At 41.5% G+C, this 22,951-nt stretch overlaps 1 protein-coding gene and 1 non-coding gene across 5 annotated transcripts in view; both read right to left on the bottom strand.

Moving 5' to 3' along the window:
- Positions 1 to 5,748: 5,748 nt before the first annotated feature.
- Positions 5,749 to 22,951, bottom strand: part of LIFR (LIF receptor subunit alpha) — a 70,374-nt gene continuing 53,171 nt past the window's right edge. For all 4 annotated transcript variants that reach the window (XM_027606393.2, XM_027606392.2, XM_027606394.2 and 1 more), the window contains 9 exons: positions 22,713 to 22,783; positions 19,847 to 20,060; positions 18,107 to 18,286; positions 15,360 to 15,461; positions 14,611 to 14,778; positions 10,797 to 10,958; positions 9,583 to 9,676; positions 7,876 to 7,954; positions 5,749 to 7,276 (listed from right to left, as the gene is read on the bottom strand). In XM_027606393.2, coding sequence (XP_027462194.1) covers positions 6,653 to 7,276; positions 7,876 to 7,954; positions 9,583 to 9,676; positions 10,797 to 10,958; positions 14,611 to 14,778; positions 15,360 to 15,461; positions 18,107 to 18,286; positions 19,847 to 20,060; positions 22,713 to 22,783 — 1,694 coding nt within the window. In that variant the 3' untranslated portion in view covers positions 5,749 to 6,652. The remainder of the gene's footprint in view (positions 7,277 to 7,875; positions 7,955 to 9,582; positions 9,677 to 10,796; positions 10,959 to 14,610; positions 14,779 to 15,359; positions 15,462 to 18,106; positions 18,287 to 19,846; positions 20,061 to 22,712; positions 22,784 to 22,951) is intronic.
- LOC113930096 lies at positions 21,687 to 21,876 on the bottom strand. The gene has a single exon (XR_003522462.2). It is a non-coding gene; the product is annotated as a U2 spliceosomal RNA (small nuclear RNA).

Raw genomic sequence — 22,951 nt, 5'->3', positions numbered from 1 at the left:
TAAGACAGGAGAAAAAGCAAACAGTAATGCCTAAATCCGTCAGTGTAAGTTGTAAGAAAATATATTTATTTTTCCATGACAATACTATGATAAAATTGTTAAATACATGCATTTTAAAAACAAACATAAGTAACATCTTTAGAGTTAACAGCCAAGCATACTAGTTTTATGTTTAAGGTGTCTTAGTAATAGGTTACTTATATTCTACGTTCTTGATATAACCATGTTCTCCAAAAGATATGGAAACTAAATTCTGAAATTATACGATGATATAAAATGTTCAAATTTTCCATTCTTACAGCAACATAAATCTCCAAATTTTCGCAAGGCGGCAAACACTTCAGTTGTCATCTCTGTTAAGTGGAGTTGTTTTACTCCATATTAAACTAGGAATTCTGTGAATCAGACTGAATCACACCAATATACTGCAATCTATAGTTTGTTTCCTCTTGGTGTGTTTTTAAAGGTTTCCTTATACGATTAAGCATGATTTTAGGTACAGAACATCACAAATGATAATTCGGGGTTAAACAAAGAAAGTCTGTAGTGGTAACATTTCAAGAAACGAAAATGGGACATTTTGGATGTGCAGTTTCTCCCTGTCTTTCAGCTACATTTGCACACACCTGACCAAAAAATTAGTAAACAGTTACTAGTATTTATAAAAAAAAAATGAAAATATTTAACATATAACAACCCCTTTAAAAAGACACTCATTCTACAGACAACCTTATAAAAGACAAAAACTTCTATCTGTTCACAGTATGTGTATTTTGTAAACAGTAATTCACTATAATGCAATTTTGAGAGTAAAAAAATGGCAATTTCCTAAACGTGAAGACCTCTGACTTATAGCCAGCTAATGAGAGACAAGAAAAGGCAACACATTCCTTTGGGATAGTTGAGTATTTTTAAATGATTTTCAACCTTTGGACATACTTGTAAAGGTGGTACCATCTCAAATTTTGTATGTCTTTCTATCCAGGCCAATCTTTTCCAAGCAATGCTGAATTGAAATGTATTTAAGAAAAAGCCATGCTCCTTTTTGAGAAAATAATAGGAAAGCACAAACGCCAAGGTAGCATAGAATACCTACCCTTCCACAACAACGAACTGAATAGGTGTTTCTTTCTGTGTTTTGTCTTCAACTATTCATAACATATTAATCTTTTTCCAAAACATTATGTCGGAAGGAAAAAATTAAATAGAAGGGTGTATCATAAATAATGGGAAAAAGTTTTGGAATCAAACTGGGGGCCAAACATTTGAAACATTTTTTAATGAAAATTTAGTATTGTTTTGTATGATCGACTGCCAAAATACTACTGTTAAACCTAACAGTTAACTTGTCCATGTTTCATTGAAAATTGTATTACCACCTAGAAATCTTTCTGATGTCTTATAATGGAATGTTTAGGAGGAACAGGAAGTTCAGAAATTGAAAGTTACCCATTTTTAAAATGGAGTAATTCTGAAGGGAAGTACACTTTAAATGTGTAAGGAAATTCAATACATTTAAATAAACCATTCAACCAGGTATACAAAGTATTTTTGGCTTAAGGGCAGCATAAGGTCTTTGTTGTTAGTTGTTTGGCTTTTTTAAAGTTCTGATTGGCTAGTGCAAAGGAAATCTTAGAAAGTATATGTAAATGTAATACAAATTAACTTCCTGATCAATGAAATATTCATCCCCCCCATCACATCTCTTAGTTTTTAGGGTGTTCACTTATAGCAATAAAAAAGTAATGTAAGTTACTACTGTTTTGTATTTGGTTAATATTCAATCAGTGAAAGCTTACTTATTTGAGAGATTGTGAATTTATTTTTTCTATGGTTCTTCAGCTAGGCACTTGTAATGAAAACTTTCAGGTTTCCCTCTTAAAACACTACTTTTAATTTTCATAAAAATGTTGCACAGTTAGAATTTATCTTGCATAGGTAAATTCTGTCTGCAACTTGGACACTTATAATCCAAAATATTAACATTCTTAATATAGGGAGAAACAAGCACACTCAAGGTTAAAAAGAACAGAAACCTGTCATAATTCAGCATCATAATTGTAAGAATTTGAATATATTCTAGATCAAATCACATCCCGTGGAATTTTACCACACACACTACAGCCTGACATATTAACTGAATGTTCTTCTTAATCCTCCATACAGGCACTAAAAATAGCTCATGTGTATCATAACTGGCATGAATATGATCATGTCATAGTTAAGACAAAGGCACAAACTGAAAAGAAATAAAAATCTCACCACCCTATCGAAATAAGAGGTTTAAATATTAATAGCCCTGGTACATAATCCACAAAGACATAAATAGACCAAATTTAAACCAAGTGATTTCCAATGATATTCTAAGGTCATGTCTAAAGGATGCATTTCCAGTAAGTTTGGAAAATTTCTTCTGTGAAAAATCTTCTTCTGGATATGAAAGGCAGGATGGGCACGGTACCATGGAATTTTGTTTCAGCGGGAAATACCAGTTTAAAATAAATGCTTTGAAGAAAGTTTATCAAGAGAATGCATGAGTCCTTATGATTAGTTAAGCTCACACATCAATGTCTTGTTGGTTTGCTAGAACAATGCTGGTTGGTACAAACATGTCCCAAGTTTTGTACCCATTAAATAAAAAGATGCTATGGATTCTCACAAGGAGAGAGGAATAAGATATCTAATGACGCTTTTGCCTGAGTCTCTCCCAAGTTTTCACTCAAACTGGAGCTACTTCTTGAGTAGATTTGAATCTTTCAGCCAATAGTCTTGGGCTAGATCCTGGTATAAACCACCCTTCGTGAAAACTGCACATTCTGGAATGGGACTCTGTCAATAAACAATCACTCGTTGAATTCCCACCATGTACCTAGTCTTCTCTGGAATTAGCTAATGATCTCACATTTGACTTTTGGGATGCCTAAGTTTAGACTTTCAAGATAAAAGGGCATTTTATAAAAGATGCAAATTTTAAATGGTTCAACACAGAAACAGTAAAAATTACTTTAGAATAAATAGAAAAAAAAAGTCTCATCAGATTATGTGCCTGAGCTGTCAAAAAATTTGAGATAACATTTTCCACATTTTGATATGTTAGGGAGTACTTTAATTTCAAAATACTATAAACCTGATTTCAAATTCCTTTTGGAAGAAAATATTCCCTAGTCTCCTTCACTAACCTACATCTAATTATTCAAACGCAGAAAGGACCGCCAAGTTCTTTATACACAAACCATATGAAGACAATTAAGAAATTACAGGACTAATGATTTCCAACAAGAATACAAGTTGCCTGAAGTTTTAATAATGTGACTTTTACCACAGTTTCTGAGTGCAATAGTACTAGATGTTCTAAATGCAGTCCTTCAGATCCATGAGCCGTGAAAGTAATGCTGGTATGGAAAGCGAGGCTGATCCTTTCACCCTTAACCTTTTCCATGAATGGCTGCTTGAGTCTAAGCTGTAAGAACACAGCACCTCTATCACCTAAGCACATAAACACACAACTATCCTGATACCCGGGGCCACAATCTCAAAGCCAGGCTTCTACAGTTCAACACGTTGATGACTTCAACTGTACACGGGTACTAATCCATGCAGTACATAATGTACAAGCTCTACCTAAATGTCAAAATTCTAGCTAAGTCTTCTAAGAATATTTTTATACTAAATACTGTTTATCTAAGAGGGCCACTCACAAGAGAAATGCAGTCATAATGACCACCAGAATCTCCATTCCTCACAAGGGAAGCTTGATCTGAAATTGGTTTGTAAGTGAACTGGCTTATGCAAGATAGGAAAATGTGTCCTAATACGGACTATTATTAAACAGACATTGTGGGGCATAAATGAGTTCAGATACTTAAAAGTTTTCTAACCAATGACTAGGCTTTAGTTGAGGAAAGAGGGATCTCCCAATTATTTTGCCAGTTGGGAAGGGCTGAAGGGAACACATCTAGCCTCCCCCTCCCAACTAGCCTTTAGTGTCCCATCCCCCAGGGAGAGGGGCTAAAATGACTGGACACAGCGTGACCAACTACAAGACTGCTTTTCACACTTGAGCATGGTCCTGACATTGACAAAGAGTGCCTATTAACCAGGTGCCACAAACAACCTGATATGTGACAAAGGGAGGTGTCTGCTCTCCCTGTGTTGAGGCTGCCCCCACATGACCAGGTAGGGCAGCGGGGGCGAGGAGGGGGGGCGGGAGGTAATGACTTTGGATTTGCACAGAGGGTCTGTCTGTCTTCAACTCAGTGGGGAAAGACAAGCAACCTGCTTTGGCCTCAGCCCTAAACCACATACTTGTAGGCATATAGCACGTTACAAAGAGCTTGCCCAGTCTAACAGTGTTGCTCCACTTCCCATTCACCTAGCGATCGCTGTGTATGGAACTCCAGGGGAAGGTGAGAGGTGAGCAGCACTCTGACCCTTTCTCATGCAGGAAAAGCACTGAAGTCTTGGAGAGGGTGAAAGGACTCAAGAGCCCAGTGATATTCACCGTAAGCCAAACAAATGAGTCATTATATAGGTTAGAAAGGGCACCGGATCCAGATGGCCACAGCTGCAATGCATATATGCTGATGACAGAGATCCAACAATTGCTTCTGGCCTTTCCCCCATTCTCAGTTTAGTGTAGCTCAGACCAATAAACTTTTACCTTGGCCAACACTTATCTAAAGAGATGAAGTCCAGGATCCATTGGTTTCAATGGTGAACAAGGCAGGAGCTGGGGGCAAGAGGGGGGGATGGAAATGACAAGCTTCAGCAGGGAATGCAGGCAGCCCCAGGTCTGAGTGTCTGGGGTGCAAGCTGAGGAGAGGAGCCCAAGAGGATAAATAAAAGCAGCAAACTGTCAGGGATGGCTCTGGTTTGAGACATTTTTCATTGTTGAAAATCTCTAGGAGCTATTCCATGGTTTTAACATATACTAATTGTGTACATAACTAGTTCTGTTTCATTCCACGCGTCCATATATCATGAAGCTCAAGAATTTAGTTGAATTCTAGCAATTACCATCAGGATTCAGTGAGTACCCAAAGAGGTTTGCCCCTTGTCACCTTGTGGCTTTTTTCCATGACATGGTTTTTATAAATAAACATGAGGACCTAGAAAAAAAGGATAACCAATCCATTATCACAGAACCTCAGATGATTAAATAAAGAAAAGAAAAATAGGCACATCCTGATGTATTCAGATATTTCCAATTTTTCTGGTGCTTTGCCTTAACTCTCAAAAGACAAAATACATAGACAACCTGCGGGTGGGGGAGATGTAAGGTACACTTTTTAGTTTATTCTGCTTTTCCAAAACCCACATTCATCCTAGACATCACTTACGAAAAGGGCAGGCGGGGAGGCTGCGAAGACACGCAGTCAGGGACGGCTCACACAGCAACCACCGCACCTTTAACACGGGCACGCCCACCCATTCCAACGGACCTTGCCACAGCTCGCATGCAAATAGCCCTTGAGGAACTGTTCCTGTAGGAAGCATGATCTTTTCAGTTTTAGATTTAAACATTTGAGGACTGGATCAAATAGTCTAGACTGATGATCATTTCACAAGGAGAAATTGCCAAAATGCCTGATCAGGAGGAACCTTTGCTACGAGGAGTCAAAGGTCACCACTGCCCGGGTGATTGGAACTCCGTGACACGGCGTTCTCGGGAGGCGCTGAAGCCGGTCCGAACCGTACAAAGAGTTAATGCAGCGAGCGTCTGTGTAGGAGTCACCTCAAATAGTCAAATCACTGCAATTCTAGGTTTATTGGTAATATTGGATTGGCTCCTATATTTATAAAACTGACACTGTGTCACAAAAAACAAAACAAAACAAAACAAAACAACCCCCTCAGATCTCCAGTCTTTGAAATTTCGGTCTTAAATATTAGGGCAACCAACTGCAATAAGGGAAGTTCGCATGCAAGCTACAGAGTAAGGGAATGGTCTGCAAAACCTCCCAAAGCAAGACAACATGATTCTAATTTGGGCTGGTCAGTGTCACGCTCATTTTCAAAGTTTGTACCCCTGAGAAAACTGTTTGATAACCATTATACAGTAGGCATGGAAATCAGCATACTTTATCAAACAAAACACTAAATAGCTGTCACTACATTAGAAATTATATTAATTTTTTGTAAGTGCTGTGGATAGAGGAGACTAATGTTGAAAGTTCTGAAATCTGTGCTTGGTTTTCGTCTAGAATGGAGCAAGGATCAGGCAAATAACCATCATCTGTTACTCTGACATTTTTCTCCCATGCCTGTAAATCAGCTTGCGATTCCATAAAGCATCCATATGAGAAAACCACTAGCAGAACAGAACACGCGGCTGGGGGACTTGTTTTGCATGTGTGGACCAGACAGGATTAGCCACGAAGGGCTTCCTGAAGGTAGAGCACGTGAGAATTCTTTGGCTCCAGTCACGGATTGCTCCAAGACTTGAGCTGCATGGACTGAATGTCTGGGTTACTCTACTTTGGCTGTGAGACTACACTAGGTGCACATGAACACTTGGTGTGCCTTGCGCGCAGTGAGGTCCCCCTCGCTAACAGTACTTCACAGGATCCCTCCAAGATGCGCAGTGCTGGCCTGGGAGCGCCAGAACGGAGAGCTTGCTGAGATGGCAGACTGAAGTGACACGGTGACTCTGTTAGTCGTTGGGTTTGTTCTGAAAAAAGTTTGTAAAGGACCACCCTCCCCCATTCGATTTTGGAGAGTCTTCATCTTTAGGAGGAATCAAAAACTGTCGGGAGTTAATGGAGCAGGGACTTCCAAAAGAGACAGTTTCACTGTTGCTGTCTGTGGACCTGGGAGAGTCTGGAGATACTAAGCTCCAAGTATTTACATTGGCCTGGGGTCTGTAGCCTGCAGTTGTGTCTAAGTCGTCCTCCGCCGCGAGGTCTCCCACAGCAGCAGGGGCGGGGAGGTGCATTTGTGGCTTATAGCCGGCCCCCCCGACAGGGTCGTTGTCTTGGTCTCCCTCTGGCTTCGCTTGGGGCTGGTACATAGACTGGATATCGATGTAAACGACCTGAGAGGTCCCTCCGGCTTCATCGGCGCCCGGGGTCGGCGTTTCCTCCTCAATGACAGGGGGGCAGTAGGACACAACCACGTGGTTCTCGGGTTCTGCATCAGAGCTTTCTTCTGGCCGCTCAGCTACCGGAGACATTATTTCTGTGTCTTCTATTTTTGGAACTGTTGATCGAGTTTCCAGAACCTCAACATTATTTGGGGTACAAGGATTCATTTCCAATGTTTTGAGAGGACTGTTTCCCTAGAAATAAATTATAAATCAATGATTAAGAAGAGTGCTAAAAGCTGCTGCAAATGCCCTTCCTACAAAAAGGGGCATTATCTCAAATATTTTTCTCACAGCTACTTAACAAAAATGAGTCTCTACTATTCTGTAGTGCATACTAGAACAAAGTTAACTTTTTTTTAAATTTTTAAATTTAATTTTATTTGAGAGAGAGAGAGAGAGACAGCGAGAGAGGGAACACAAGCAGGGGGAGTGGGAGAGGGAGAAGCAGGCTTCCCGCTGAGTAGGGAGCCAGACGCGGGGCTCCATCCCAGGACCCCGAGATCATGACCTGAGCGGAAGGCAGATGCTCAACGACGGAGCCACCCAGGCGCCCCCCCAAAGTTACTTTTTTACATATCAATATGTTCCCTGCTATTAACAGCTGTGGAAAAAATGAGCAATGGTAAAAACACGTTAACATTCATCAGTGCAGAAGTTCAGCAGATGTTAAAGACGGCTCTTTGCTCAATACATTGTCTGCCGGGTGATATTTGCACGTTAAAAACTTCTCCCACAAGACTAAAAAAAGGAAGCCAGTACTAAAAGATAAACATAAGAAAAGAAAGGATTACCTCACAGACACTCTTTTGAAACTGTAGAGCTTTACAATTTTCTGGATTTGGAATATCAGGGTAGAAGGTTTCTTTAATCCTTTAAATAAGAGATGATTAAGTACATTTAATAATCATGATTCTCAATCAGACAACAAATAAGTTAGTAAATCATTGGGCTTATTTTGAAATTTCATGTGACACTTCAGTGAACATCTGAGACAACAATGCAAGACCATTTTCAGTGTGATCAGTCACTAAGCTCTCTGTACAATGCACCGAGAGGCTCCTATCTGAAAACTACAAGCAGTACTTCTATTTCTAGAACCACAATATCTTATGGATCTTATGAAAATGGAGGCAAAGGATTCAAATGGTGATTGTGCTCTCAGGTCAAAAGTACAACAGGGTCACCGCTCGTCTAATCGAATGTCCAGAGTGTGGTGGGGTCATGCACGGTCTAGTACTTCAGGGGCAGTACTGGACCAGCAGCAGTTCTCTGCTGCTCCTAACAGGGTCTGGACTCTGAGGGGAAAAGGCTACTAATCATGAGCAAAAATGAAATGCAAACAAAAAGGAGATTTGCTCAGTGCCATAGCACATGTACAGCTGTTAAAAAGAAGTTTAATATTTGAAATTCCTGCAGGAAAAAACCAACTTTGTTAATCTAAGTCTGAAATGCTCTAGCTTCTAAACTCTCTCATTTTATCTTTTGTATTAAGATCATTTTTTTAAAATGTGATTTTTCGTAATGAGACTATGGTCACCAAAACAGGGTATTCTATGGTTCTAAACTATTACTACGTTAATTTATAAGCCAGGATTACTAGAATACATTCTCTTCTTTATCACAAAGGATGGCACTTTCAATGCCAGTGAGGGCCGTCTATACGTGAACACAGCCATCTGCCCCAAGCCCAGCCCAGGATGGCTCCTGCCAGCAGACCCTGAGGTATTCTCTCCCACTGGGTCCTGGCTCACCTCCTCCCCTCCCCTCACCTCACCGCCTGCCTCTCTAGCTTCACTCAGACACACAGTCCTTCTGTCTCCTGATGACCAAGCTCTTTCCAATTTCTGGGCCCTCACAGGAGCGATTCTCTCTCCCTGGAATACCCTTTCTCCTCTCCTTACCCTGTGGTAAATGGAACTCCCATAGGGAAGATGTGGTTGGCCACCTCCAGTGACATGGTTCCCCCTCTTATTCCCCTCATGGTGCCCAGTGACCTTCCTGGTACACACATACTTTGTAAGCATGTGTTTACTGGATGATTACGGGTTTAATGTCCACATTTCCCCACTATGCTCAATGTCTGTAAGGATCACGCTTATTTAGTTCACCCACTGTATTATTCTTCACGTGGGAGGAGTCATTCATATTTGCTAAATAAATGAGTAAATGACAATCTTTTCTAAATAGATCACTAGGACGAGTGTGATCCTAATCAGTAACCTTGTACATAGCTATTGCCATATTTATGCCTGTTAAGTATTTTTAGTACATCTGCTATACTTTAAATCATGAGTAAACACAGGAGAAAGTTCACCTTTTACTTTATTACTTTAAAAACCTTTCAATAATTCTTGCTTAATATTAAATCCAGTATTAATTCAGACTAAGCCAACATTTTTTACCGACTAGTTTCAACCAAGTACTTCCTTCTTAACTCATGAACTGAATAATCACGCTCTTGAGAACACAACAGCAAGAGGAAATGCAGGTACCATTACCATTCTCGTTTCCGGTAGCAAAGGATACTCGTCACCACTCCCACGACGACAGCCACTGCCACTGGTATGAGAATGGCAATAATCAATCCCACAGCTGAAAAGAGAATATTGGATATATTCAAATCACCATTTTAAGCAGGACATACAGAATAAATTCGTATTAGAAGATACTTAAATTGATAGATTATTTAAAGAAAAAAAAATCCTACCTGCTCCAGGGATACTGAAAAACTATTAAAATATGAACTCCAAGCATTTTAGTAATTTTTACACTAGTACTTAAATTCTTCAGAACAGGGCTGAGCGCTCCTGACACGTGAGGCCGGGTTCTTCTTCCCTGTGTGTGGGGCTACCGTGTGCACCGTAGGGAGTTCAGCCGCAACCCTGGGCTTCCACCCACTAGGTCCCAGTAGCACCTCACAGTTCTGAGATCCAAAACTGTCACCAGACATTGCCAAGTGTCCCCTACAAGGCATAATGGCCCCCGGCTGAGAACCATATCCTCATGGTGCTTTATTTAAGTGTGTGTGTGAAGTCCAACTCGGGGCTAGAGAATATGGCGTGATCCAACTCAAGCTCTTCACTGCAGACAGTCAAGCCCATCTTCCCTACTCTCCATCTCAAAGTTGTGAATGCTGGGGTTTATCGTTTTTTAAAGGCTATTTCTTCCACTCCTCCCTGGATATGTTAGAAATCACATTTAGAATAGGGCAAGAAAATGTTAAAGTGGGGGGCACCTGGGTGGCTCAGTCGGGTAAGGGTCCGACTCTTGATTTCGGCTCAGGTCATGATTTTGGGGTTGTGAGATGGAGCCCTTCATCGGGCTCCCAGCTCAGTGGGGAGTCTGCTTGAGATTCTTTCTCTCCTGCTGCCCCTCCCCCTGCTTGCACACACACACACTCTCAATAAAATCTTATTTAAAAAATGTTAAAGTGGGTCAGCTTTATATAGATTCAACATGAATTTAGAACTCCGGACTTAAGATGTATCCTTCATGCATTAATTTCTCAAGTACTCTTAGGAAACAGCTTCAAATAACTGACAAGAATAAACACGAACTCATCCCGTGGCCTATTTTAACACTGCTGGCTACCTGCTATAAACATGCAACAACACATGAAATTTTTAAAAAGGGGGTTCCTACATAAGCAAAACTTGCTAAAACCTTATACATTTAAGTACGGAAAGCACCTCAACGGCAATAATTAACTTACAATTTTCCTTCGTCACCACAAACATGCTCTTCTCTGGGCCCATGCCACCATCTGTATAGGCTCGCAAGACCAGATGGTAGCTTGTTTTACCCTGAAGATCAGCAATTCTCAGTGTCTTCTGGGACAGGTCAGTAATATTCTTAACCTTTATGTCGGACCGACCTATTTTTAAAGGGAAGATTATTATTACTCATCTCTACACCATTTTTTAAACCCCTATTCATATCTCTTCCACCACATCCCTTTCAAATGAGTGGCTGCTGGCTACCCTCATGGCCAGGGCCTGTGAGTCAGCCAGACCCACGTCCAAGTTCTACCTCTGCCAGTTAGTAGCCGTGTGGTCTGGACCTAGTATGGAAATTACTCGGAACTTGAGTTTCTCTAACCCATGACACAGACCATCACAACTTCCCTCCCTGAGGCTGTGTGAAGTTTTCATACATTCTCTAGAATAATCCTGGCATATGGCAGATAATCAAAGTCCCTTCTCTTCCTCGGGGCATGAAAGTGCACCACCACCCGCTGAGGCGGGGTTAAGGCCTGGGGCCCATCCTGCCCGAGTGGAGTGAGAGACCCGAGGGAGAAAAGCGCACCGGAGTTCTCAAATGAGCCGCTAGCCAGGAAGCCTTTGAATCATTTCAAAAGAAGTATGAAGAATTAAACTACTGTTTTAAAGTTTTAATCAAAATAATGGAAGACAGTAGTTTGAAAAACTGACAGCACTAAATGCTAAATGGCTAACACCACAAAGTAGCAGCTCCCTGCTTGTAACTTCCCCACCAAACCCCATCACCTGTTTCTTTGGGTATTTAACTTCCGTGTTTTGAGATAAACTCACACTGGCAGTGCCTTGATTTAAAACTTTTAGACATTACGTATTGCATGTCCTACAAAGAAGGTGCAGCTTCGGTGTTCTCAGCACCCCGCCTCCCTCTCCCACATCATTCACAGACACACCACAATGTTTGGGAAATGCAGTGTTTACATTACTGTGATCATGTAAGTGTGGATTCCTGCTAGACAAATTGCTTGGTCTGCTCATGTTTCCCTTATTTTTCTGTTGTTTTAATTATGTTTTTTCCTCATTTGCTTAATGTACCAATCTCTAATTCCTCCCACATCCTCCTGTGAATATTCAATGCTATTTTCCACATGGCCCAACGCAAGAAAATCCCAGTGCCGTGACTGGCTGCCCAACCCTTGCCCACACCCCCCCAGGGCCCCGTCCCCAGGGTATCCGCTCCAGACCCAGGCCTTCCCAGCTCCTGCCCTCCCAACGTCCCTGTCCCGCCTGCTTCCTCAGGCTGACCCACTGTTCTAGAACCAGCGCCTGAGAAGGGGACACGGGGAAGGAAGTATCTGCAGCTCGACGGGTCTGAAAATGCCTTCATTCTGCTCTCACACTGGCTGCCACTGACAGAATACAGACTGCTAGGCTGAAAAGAATTTTCACTCAGTATCTTGAAGACATGGCCATGCTATCTTCCGGCATCTGCTCGGCTGCTGAGAAGTCCGAGGCCCCTTCCATTCCTGAGGCCTCGCACTTGAGCGACTTTTCTCTGTTTCTAGGACTTATTCTTTATGTATCAGGTGCTCAGGAAATACATGACAACCTACCTTGGTGTAGACTGTTTTTCTATTTATCTTACTGTGTACTTACTGGGTGTTTTTACTCTGTGTATCCTGGTCTTTAAGTTCTGGGAAATATTCTTACACTCTTTCTCTGGTTAATTTCCTTCTATTCTCCCCCAACCCCCTGCCCCGACAGAACCCCATGACAACACAGGTCTCCATGTACTCCAACTTCCTCATCTTTCCACTCCAAGTTTTCTCCTCAGCATTTGTCTAATTTGGGGAAGAATTTCTCTATCTCCCATTTAATTTCTCTATCTTCTATTTAATTCTTTAAAATTTTCTTTGATTCTATTTTTAATTTTGATGAGTTCTTACCTATCTTCTGACTGTTCTTTTTTATAACATCAGGTCCTTTCAATAAATACAGGGAATCACAACTATGTGAGGACAGTTATGTTGTTTTAAATTTGTTTCCTTACGCTGAATCTGTTTTCTCTAATTTCTTCTGGTTTCTGTCCCCATGTTAGAATCTTTCTCAACCATGTGGTTATCCCTGGCTGCTAGTCACAGTTAAGAGTGAGCCACTGGAAGGTCACTGTGAACGGGTGGAGCTTACCGGTTGGTGGGTTTCACTTACCACTGGTGGGGAATGACCAGGTCAATTTCTGGCCTTTCACTGGGACAGCGCCCCAATATCAGCACCTTTGGTGTCTTTCCTCAGGAACCGTTTTCTTTTTTCCAAAGAAAGATCCTCTAACCTCATCTGGGGAAATAGGCCTAGCTGAAGATGTCCTATTAGCTTCCATGAGAGGAAGGAGGGGCAGGGAAGGTCACGCTGCTCACTAGGGTGTCTCCCTCTTTGGAGGCTCTCTGGTTCAGTTTGTCTTCAGGCAGGGGAGCGAGCACTCAGGTTAGCTGTATGAAGCTGGTGTATGACTTGGGGGTTCGCACTGCTCCTTACAGACTTTCAGTCAGCCCTCACTGTTCAGCCCATATCAATCCTAACCACCTGCCTCCAATCCTGGCCCACAGGGCGAGTCAAATTATTTCTCGCTGAAGCCTGAATGTCCACCTGGATTTCACCATCCTCCAGGTCATCTGTCCCACTCCATCACCCCCAAAATGTCCAAATGTGGTGTACTCCTGTCTGATTCTCTTTGTTTTTGTGGCTTTATGCTTTTTTTTCCTCTTTAACTTTAGTGACCAATCCATCATGTCTAAAATACTAGAATTTTAACTGGTACAAGTATAAAATTTCTGAACATCTGGAGAAAAATTTCACTAGACTCTGGATATTTGTAAAACTTTATATGTAGGATTTTTCTCATTCACAGGCAACTGTGAAGGTTCAGGTAATGCAGACCTTAGTGGTCTGGGGGAGGGGCACATCTAATGCCACTGCGCAGGGAAGTGCCTTAGCTGTCAGCAACTGCGTGCAGCATTGTGGTCTCAGCTTGTCGGACAGGCATTAAATAATTAAAATGGTTTTTTTCTGAGGTGAGGTCATTAAGGGAAATGAGAGCTCTCAAACTGAAAAGATGATATGCTTGTGTTATGTGGCTACGTATAGGAAACATCTGACTCCCAACAGAAATATAATTTAGGGAAAAGCCAGATGTCTGCATAAACACTACTGTATTTGTAAATCTGAAAATTCTCTATGGTCTTTTGGACATACGCTTACCAACTGTCAAGGACTGACTGTACCTTTAAAGATCTAATAGATGCACATGTCCCCAGTTAAGTCAGTTAAGCTTGCCAGCTCATCAAGTCCACGGCTAACTGTGTGGATGGCTCTTTGTCAGATAATAGCAAGGCTCCGGAGCCCTTCTTTGGGTTCCTGAGCTTTTCCCCTCCATTATTAGAATTTTTTAGAAAGACTTTTTTTTTTTTTTTTAAATAACCTATGTAAGATGCTATTTTATGCATCATACAAGATTGCTAAGAGATGCTCTCTGTCCTACGGGGTTTATAATCAGTCTGCAAAATAAATAATTTAAATGAAAGATGGTACATGTCATTTATCACATACTAAAATCCTAAAATTCTCATATTCATACATTTTCATTTACCTACTTTTCAGTTTTAGAAACCGGTATTACATTACTCAGCAGCACTTTCTTTTCTTTCCTTGTTTTTTGTTTTTGTGTTTGTTTTCTGTCTTTTTGTGTGTGTGTGTATGTGGGAGAGGGGTTAATGAGAACTTCTAGAAAATACTGTTCTTGCTGTAGTGACTTACCTGATTCCAAACCCCTTATTTTAGATGTGTCTCTCTCTCCTTTTTCAAAGTAAAATAAATATCCTCTTAAAAAGCCTCTGAGCTCTTCCACAGGAATATCTTCCCATTTTACTAATATGGAATCTGCGGATGTATCCTCAACAGTAAAATCTGGCGCAACAATCGGAGCTGTAAAGGGAAAAGCGTCCACAGCTAAAGGAGAGCTTACGGGTACAGAGTAAGACACCAACATTTAATGAGAGTCCTAGCCTCAAAAATAACTGAGTCTGGGATGAGACCTTTATTCTCTAGTAAGTCACACTTTCAGAGATGCTCTTACAAGCCCTGCTCCTGTGAAGCTCACACGCTAATGACCAGAGACACACAGGGGGGGTGTCACAACATACACATCCGGGGAAGCAGCCTCGGCAAAATCTGTAAGCAGCTACTCACACAGAATCGTGTTTCCCCTCTGCACACAGTCTTGAAGTTAATGGTTTTATTAAACGTGTTGAAGTGCAAATTAAGTCTCTTTGACATCAAAATTAGGATTTCATTTCCTCAATGGCAACAGTAAAATTGTGAAATATAAACATTAAAGAAATGAAGTTTATGTAATCATGAGTAATTTTATCATACAAATTACTTTTCCTTCCTTGAACTAAACATGTCAATTCAATCTATTTTTAGAATTCAATCTTGCAACTGCTGTTGATTTCTAATTTCTCATGTTACCTTGGACTCTAAGAAAACTTACCCACTTAACTTACCCAGTTCTTCTATATATCCAATTACAGAACGTAATAACTGATATCCTTGATTTCTGCACCCATACAGAAAAAAACTGTATCTTACACCTGGTCGAAACTGATCTACAGGAGGAACACAATTAACTTTCGTAAGTACATATTACTACGAACATCTATTTTAGAAATATCAAACTTATAGTCACTTATTCTGAAATTTCCAAAGCTAGCTGTTTTCTTATCATAAAAAAATACAACCATATTTTCAAAAATTGATAAATATTCAGAGTGAAAAATGACTAAAGAAAAATTAAACAAATTCACTTCTGTTGTAATGAACAGTATTATAACACGATGCAGCCTTGAAGGGAGAAAACAGCAGTCAAGGCTTTCATTTTGTTTCTTTAAATCAAGCAACGAAGACTTCTTTCCAGATTTGGGCCAGGGTCGGTTTACTAGCCAATCCCAGGTCCATGTCAAGCCTCTGGAAAGCCCTTCCTGCCCTAGCCAAAAAGCAGATATCAACCTTTCCACTCTACCTTGCTGCTTCAAGGTGTGCTGGCCCATAAAGTCTGTTTCTCTATACAGCTTTGCTACTTAGTGCCCTTGAGTTAATTTCACAAGACACGCAAGAGAAGCATCTTAACTTCAGTTCAAAAAGCCCCTTTTGAAATACCTTGACACATGCAATGTGTGAAATGTTGGGAACACAAAGGTGGACACAAGTGTGGCTCATGGCCTGGAAAGGCTGGCAGAGTACTGGGGAGACAGATGAATGGGGGTAACCAAGACACAATGTTCTAGACTACAGGGACCTATCACAGGCTGGGGCACCTTTACCGTGGGACCAAATGAGCCTAAGAATATCACGAAAGGCCACCAAGAAGTGACATCTGAATAGGGCCTTAAAAGGCAATGAGGAGCTCATCAGTGGTGGTCCAGGAAGAAGATACTGCCTGGGGGGGGAAATGGCAGCATGTGGGATTGCATTTAATTAGTGGAAAGCAACTCTTCTGGTGTGGTGAGCACCAGTTCTTCGATTACGTTCCCACGGAACACCAGTGGTTCTACAAGCTCAAAAGTGAGATGGTAAACCTCTAAAATCAGTGTAACTTTTTTCTTTGGGGACAGGCATGCCTGAGGTTATTTTAATCTGCATGTAGGTTAGTAAATCTGTACCTAGTGTCACAATGAAATAGATCAATATTCTATAGGGTTCTGCTGCCTTAAAAAGAAAAAGAGTCCGAGTGGGGGTTATGGCATTACTTCTGTGTTTTGAGGTCATAAATAGGACAGTTGAATGAATAGATGACTAGGTTGAGAAAGGGACGAGAAGTGTCTCCTGTGGCCACGTGCTATCCCAGCAGCAGTCAATAAAAGAGACAATTCCTGGCCTCCTGAGGCTCTGAACTGTTTTGAATTTGAATCCTGGTGCTGTCACACGCTGGTTCTGTGAACTTGGGCAAGTCACCTGACTTCTCCGAGCCTTTCTCAACCACTGTGGGGACTCTGCTCATCTGCCGTGACACGGGAGGTTCTCCCTCTAATCCTGCAGGTCTCAAAGCCCAGGTGAGAGAGGTGGAAGAGGGACGAGAATTCGTATGGTGTAGACGAGGCTGGCATAAGGCTTAGGCAGCTACAGGTGGGGCGAGTGCAAAGGGGAGGTGCAGGAGAGGAGGGTGGGGTGTGCCAGGCACCCTGATAAGGGAGGCAGGCTCTAAGAAAGGATAAAGGGACCACCAAGTATTTCAAGTAGAACTGGCAAATAATCTAAACCCACGTGGAGTAATCTACTGGATGGGACTTATCTTCACCATTTGATGGTGAAATAAATGGGTGGCACTGGCTCCTGGGAGAGAAGTATCAGCAGCTGCTTGCTCTCCTGAGCTTCACCCCGACGTGAGGGAGAACCAGGACAGAGGAAGGACCCTGAGGAGCATCACCACCAAGGCGGCAGGTTCCAGAATTCCCAAGGGTAGAGGCACGAAACACTCATCAGCTACTCAGAAGGAACAATGATGGTGGAAACAGAGCTGTAATATCCAAGGACCAGGCGGCATTAGCCTGCAAGTTACTACATACTCTTCATGGCTGAACTTTAGGCTGCTCTTAGCAAAAGCAGCTTACCTTACAGGACTCCTGGCTTGTCAACAGTCAGGCACTGGGCACTGTTCCCCCCACCCCACCACATACTGTGCCCCCTGCCACACGGATGCCCCTTGTCCGACATCAGTGGTGATGGGAGCAAGGCCTTTGTTCTCGGCTCTGCCCAGTAACCTGCGCTTGGGCAACAGAGGCCAAGGACGAGGGGTGAGACCACACTGCTTAGGGCTTCATGGTCTTCTTTCTTCAGGAGCATTTCTCCATTGCTTTGTCTCAATCTGTGGTGCTACTTAATATTCCACTTTATAGATACACTGTAATTTACTCATTTTCCTAGTTGCTATTTGGGTTTCCAATTTTTGTGATTATAAATAACACTACGGTGAACCTTCTTAGATGCAATCCTTTGTTGCTCTCTGATTATTTCTTAGAATAAATTCCTAGACAAGTAATTACTAGATTAAAAAGATACAAACCCTCTGACACACATACTGCTACGAAGCACCTTCCAGAAAGGTCAAACCAATTCACACCCACTCCAGTGGTTAAGGGGGAAATGATCACTCATTATACCCAGTCACACCATGTATTGCTCTTTTAAAAATATTTTGTAACAGCTTTCTGTTGGCAGAGAGGCCTTCTGAGAGGCAACTGTGAGTTCATCTTACCAGATGCTATTACAGTTTCAGTGCTGTTTGAAGGGACTTTTTTCCAGTCCATAAGGCAGGGTTCAGACCGAGATGAGTTACACCATTTAATAACATAGTCACAGGTCATATTGGGATCGTAATTCCAAGTGAGGAGAATTCCATTTCCCATTCCGACAGCCTGCTCTACTTTGAGATCATCTTCAACAAGAAAGAAGTACAAGTTACTTGTATTAAAAACAGTAACAGAAGTAAATCTCATGAAAATGGGCAGGAGTTAGAAAAACTACTTCATTGGACAGAAATTTTAAAAGAGTGCTCAAACTAGATAAACCTCTAGCAAAGTTTAGAAGTGTTGCTGTTATTTTTCCTATAAAAAGGTAATTACCTGGATGTACAGATAAACTCAGAAGCTGGAAAAAGTAATGCAAGGGCACCTCGGACAGGTGGTGACGCAGTAGCCTGGGGTGTACAGGTCAGGGCCAGGACGGACGGGGCTGAGGGCGTGCGGGCAGTAGAGAGGGTAGCAGCACAGGGGGCAGGCAGGTGCAGAGCATGAGCGGCCAGTCCCAATCTCTCTTCTCATCGCCCACTACGGATGTGAGCTCTGTGAGAGCGGGCAGGGGCCTGTGCCTGCAAACCCAACCCCGGGGCCAGACCTACAGAGTAGGAGCACGCTAACGAGTGGTGAGCAAGTGGATGGACCAGCCCTTCTCTTCCTCTCAAGCCTATGGGTAGGCTGAAGGGGCTCCTGGAGACAGGCTGAGGAATGGAGAATCGGCTGACATGCAGCGGGATCAAAAGCTGTGGGACCAGGGTTGCCTGGGTGGCTCAGTCGGTTAGGCATCTGCCTTCGGCTCGGGTCCCATTCCAGGTCCTGGGATGGAGCCCCGTGTTGGGCTCCTTGCTCAGCGGGGAACCTGCTTCTCCCTCTCCCTCTGCCCCACCCTTCCCCGCTGTGCTCTCTCTCTCTCGCTCAAATAAATAAATAAAATCTTAAAAAAGAGTTGAAAAGATACTTGGAGGACCCTAACCAGACCCACCAACTTTTCTTCCTTTAGGAGTGGGTGGTCATAGGCAGGCGCCCCCATTTTGGGACAGGACAGCAAAATGGCGGGGGGGGGGGGCAGGGAATGACCTGGAAGAGGAATGACCTGAGAAAGAAGGCAGAAGTGGCTATGGATTAAATATTATGGATTACTGGTAATACATAACATTTAAAGAAAGGCACTAATTTTAAAATTGCACCACGGTGACTTTTTAAAGCTTATATTGAAGATCTAATTTAGACTTCAAAAAGAATTTTTGATCAATAAAGGATTCCTATTAATAAAGAATGTCTTGTCGAAAAGCTGCCATTAGAAATACGTATTTTTTTTTCCTGCCTAACATTTGTAGAACAGCCCAGCTGATAAAGCATCAGCTCCCGTGGTCTTAGGAGAAATATATGAAAATGGTCCTTAAATAAATGGCTGAAACATTTCTTACTAAGAGTAATATCCACCACCACAACTCTCCAACACTATGCACTAAAGTAACTGGGTACACTTATTTTATCCATCAGCGCAGAGTCTGGAGTCATCCCTAAGGATGAATAACTGCTCTCAATGAATTCTGGACATTAATCGGCTTGTTCCTCTTTATGGATCAGCAGCAGCAGGGGATATGAGAAGAGAGCTGACCTTGTAAGAGCAAGCGAACACCCCTTAAAATGTTTCACTTTAATTTCCTGTTCTTATATACATTATCTTAAGTACTCACCGTTTGGAATTTCCATACTAGCTATTTTAGAAGGTGGCGATGAGCCAACAGAATTTTTTGCCACCACACTGATGATGTAGTCATTCTTATCAAGTTGTAGTTCTGCCTTGTGTTGAGGATCAGGGATCTCAGAAAGGGACTGTGTCTCCTCATCGAGTGAACATGATACATTATAGGAAAGTATTTTCCCATTCGCTTCATTAATGGGTAAAGGCTATGAGAAACAGAAAAATAAATTCTGTCAAGAAACCTGCCAAAACCGGCCGTGTGATGAGGCAAGACCATCAAGTCTAAACCAGGCACCGCCTCAATCATGACAAGGTTAACAGCAGAATCGAGGGAGTTGTGAACGGTGTCAAACACTGATTTAAGAGGCACTGAGGCCAGGACCGATCAGGGAAGTGATGCTGAAGAAAAACTATACTTACCCTAAGCAATAAGAGCACAGAGAAATTTAAAAATTAAGAAAATGCAAACCAGTCTTTAGCCTCCCATTTTTCAGAAGCAAAACAAAAAAAGTAACAGGAATGACTGCTCTATCAAACAAAACACAAAAAATTATGGCATCAGGGTGGCTGGCTGGCTGGCTCAGCCAGTGCAGCATGCGACTCGTGATCTCAGGGTCTTGAGTCTGAGCCCCATGCTGGTAGAGAATACTTAAATAAATAAAACTTAAAAAAAAATTATGGCATCATAGTTTTTAAAAAATATTTATTATTTTCTCAAAATAGTACATGCCCATTACCAGAAAATTTGGAAACTATACAAAAGTTTAAAAAAAAAAAACTGTAAAATGCTCCCATATTCCCATTCTTAAATAGTCTTACATTTTGATATTTTCTTCAAGTTGTTTTTCTAAGACGTAGATTTTTTTATTAACATTGTTTTAATCATACAATTCTATCTTTTTTTCACCTTTCTATAATATACTTGTTCATAATACATACACTTTAATGGCTTTATATTTTATGTAGTATTTTTACTAGTTTACTTGAATATTCCTTAAATAAATGAAATTTAAGTTGTTTCCAACTTTTCACAATACTAAAATAATACTTTGGTGGACCTTTTCATGCCACTTCTTTCTTTTTCATAGTTAGGATTAATTCTTTAATGTGGATTTCCAAAGTAGACTTACTGGATATAAGGAAACATTCAAACCTTTTTATTTGTGGAGCTGAACTGCTTTTCAAGACTACTGCTCCAATTTATACAACAATGCATGGGACCCTCTGATCCAGACTGACCTTGATATTAATACTCTGCTGAAAACACTGCTCCAGAACATTGACTCTCTGATGGCCTGGTCTATTGGACCCATTATCATCCTAAGGCTCATGGGCTTCATTTGATGCTGCTGACCGCTCACTCCTTCACAGAATCCCCACCCTTGGCTTCTGCTTTACCATTTTTTTCTGGTCTTCCTGTCCTCTAACCTTCCCACTCTCCTCTGCTGGATCCTGTTCCTTTGCTGGTCCTTTATACGCTGCTATCACCTAGACCTAGGGGTCCATCCTTGGCCTCTTTCCACCCTGCATGCTCTCCCTGAGTGATCCCACTTACATGCTACTCAAAGCTATGTCTTTAGTTCTGACTTCTCCCCTGAACTCCAGAGCCTCACACCAAACCACCACCTATTAGACTCTACCTGGATATCCCTGTGGCACATATTTTTAGAATACATTTTGAAAAAGTCAACCCCAAACAACTTCATTTTCCACCCAAACATGCTCCTCCTTGGCAAGTGGCAGAACCATCAACCTAGTCTCTGAAGTTACAATCACTTCAGTATTTTTAATCTTTGGTTAGGCATTCATCTAGTTCGAACAATATCCCAAACTTTCTCTACACTGAAGTAATGGTCCTGCAACACCAGGCTGATGTGTGGAGTGGGCGGAGTGAGCTCCTATTCTTTCTCCTAATTCCAAAAACCCATGTGATACATTGTCTTCAGAGAGAGGACGTATCAGCTCTTAAACCGTTAAGAACAGATACTACACTTGATCTTAGCCGAAAGGCTGGGAAGTGACACACTGAAGTGGCTGTATAATTGTTACTACATCATTATGAAATCTAACAATGTGAGTAGCCAGTGGATTTTCTAATCAAGATTAAGAGGGGTACACAGCCATATACAGACCATCACAAAGCAACGGAACTCACAATGAATTTGCACAAAGACTTTACTCAAAGCTGTACTGCTGTCAAATTTTTGTAAAAATGTTTTACTATCAACAACAAAATTCACTACTTAAAGGAATCCAATTATGACTGCTCTTACAAAATCTGATGTAGAAAACAAATGTTTGTTTTTGATGTTTGCAAATCAGATAAAAATTAGAGCAACAAACATGTCTGCTCTAGTAGAGAAAAACTAGTGAAACCATAATGCAGTTTATATCTAAAAATTGTACAAAACCATGAAAACCTTTTTAAGTGGCATATAATAATACAACTAAGGGAAAACAAATTACATATGAGATACGTAAAAAGTTTCCTATTCACTGGAGTAAAAAGCATACAGCATCAACACAACAGAGATTCTAACTTGTAGCTTCTTGCTATGTTTCCGGCTTGAGTGAGAGAGATGGAATTCATGAAATCCTGAGGTCCTTTATAGGCTTCATGAAATCAAACTGAAGAACGCTCAGAGCTGTCAGAGAAGATCCTCACCAAACTGACTGTGGTGAATGGGGCGTGATGAGGAGTCCGGGGGGTTGGGAGGAGCCAGGTTAGATTCGCAGCAGGACTGTGAAGAGCCAGTCTCGGAAACCCGCGTTTCTGAATCACTCAAGTACCATTCGTAAGTTAAGTAGTTTAGCCCAATATCGTTATGTAAATATTCAGGAAAAAATCAGGTATTTACCTTCCAATAGATTATTAAATTTTTTCCATCAGAACTCCACTCTCTCCACGTATCTGGTCCCTTTGAAGGAACTAGGAAAGAGATTTCAAAGTTAGCATTTGGAGATGTGTATTGTATGTCAGCTGATAATATCAATAATTGAGACAGTGGTGCTTGAGATTTTTCCCTAGGTTTTTGGAATTCTCCATAAAAATGTGAAGAAGTTCAGTGGCTTCCACTCAGAAATGAAACAATGAAAA

This window comes from Zalophus californianus, chromosome 5 (genome assembly GCF_009762305.2).
Source record: "Zalophus californianus isolate mZalCal1 chromosome 5, mZalCal1.pri.v2, whole genome shotgun sequence".
In the NCBI taxonomy this organism is placed as follows: Eukaryota; Metazoa; Chordata; class Mammalia; order Carnivora; family Otariidae; genus Zalophus; species Zalophus californianus.
Note: the sequence above shows the minus strand (reverse complement) of the source record. Positions and strands in the feature narration are given on the sequence as shown.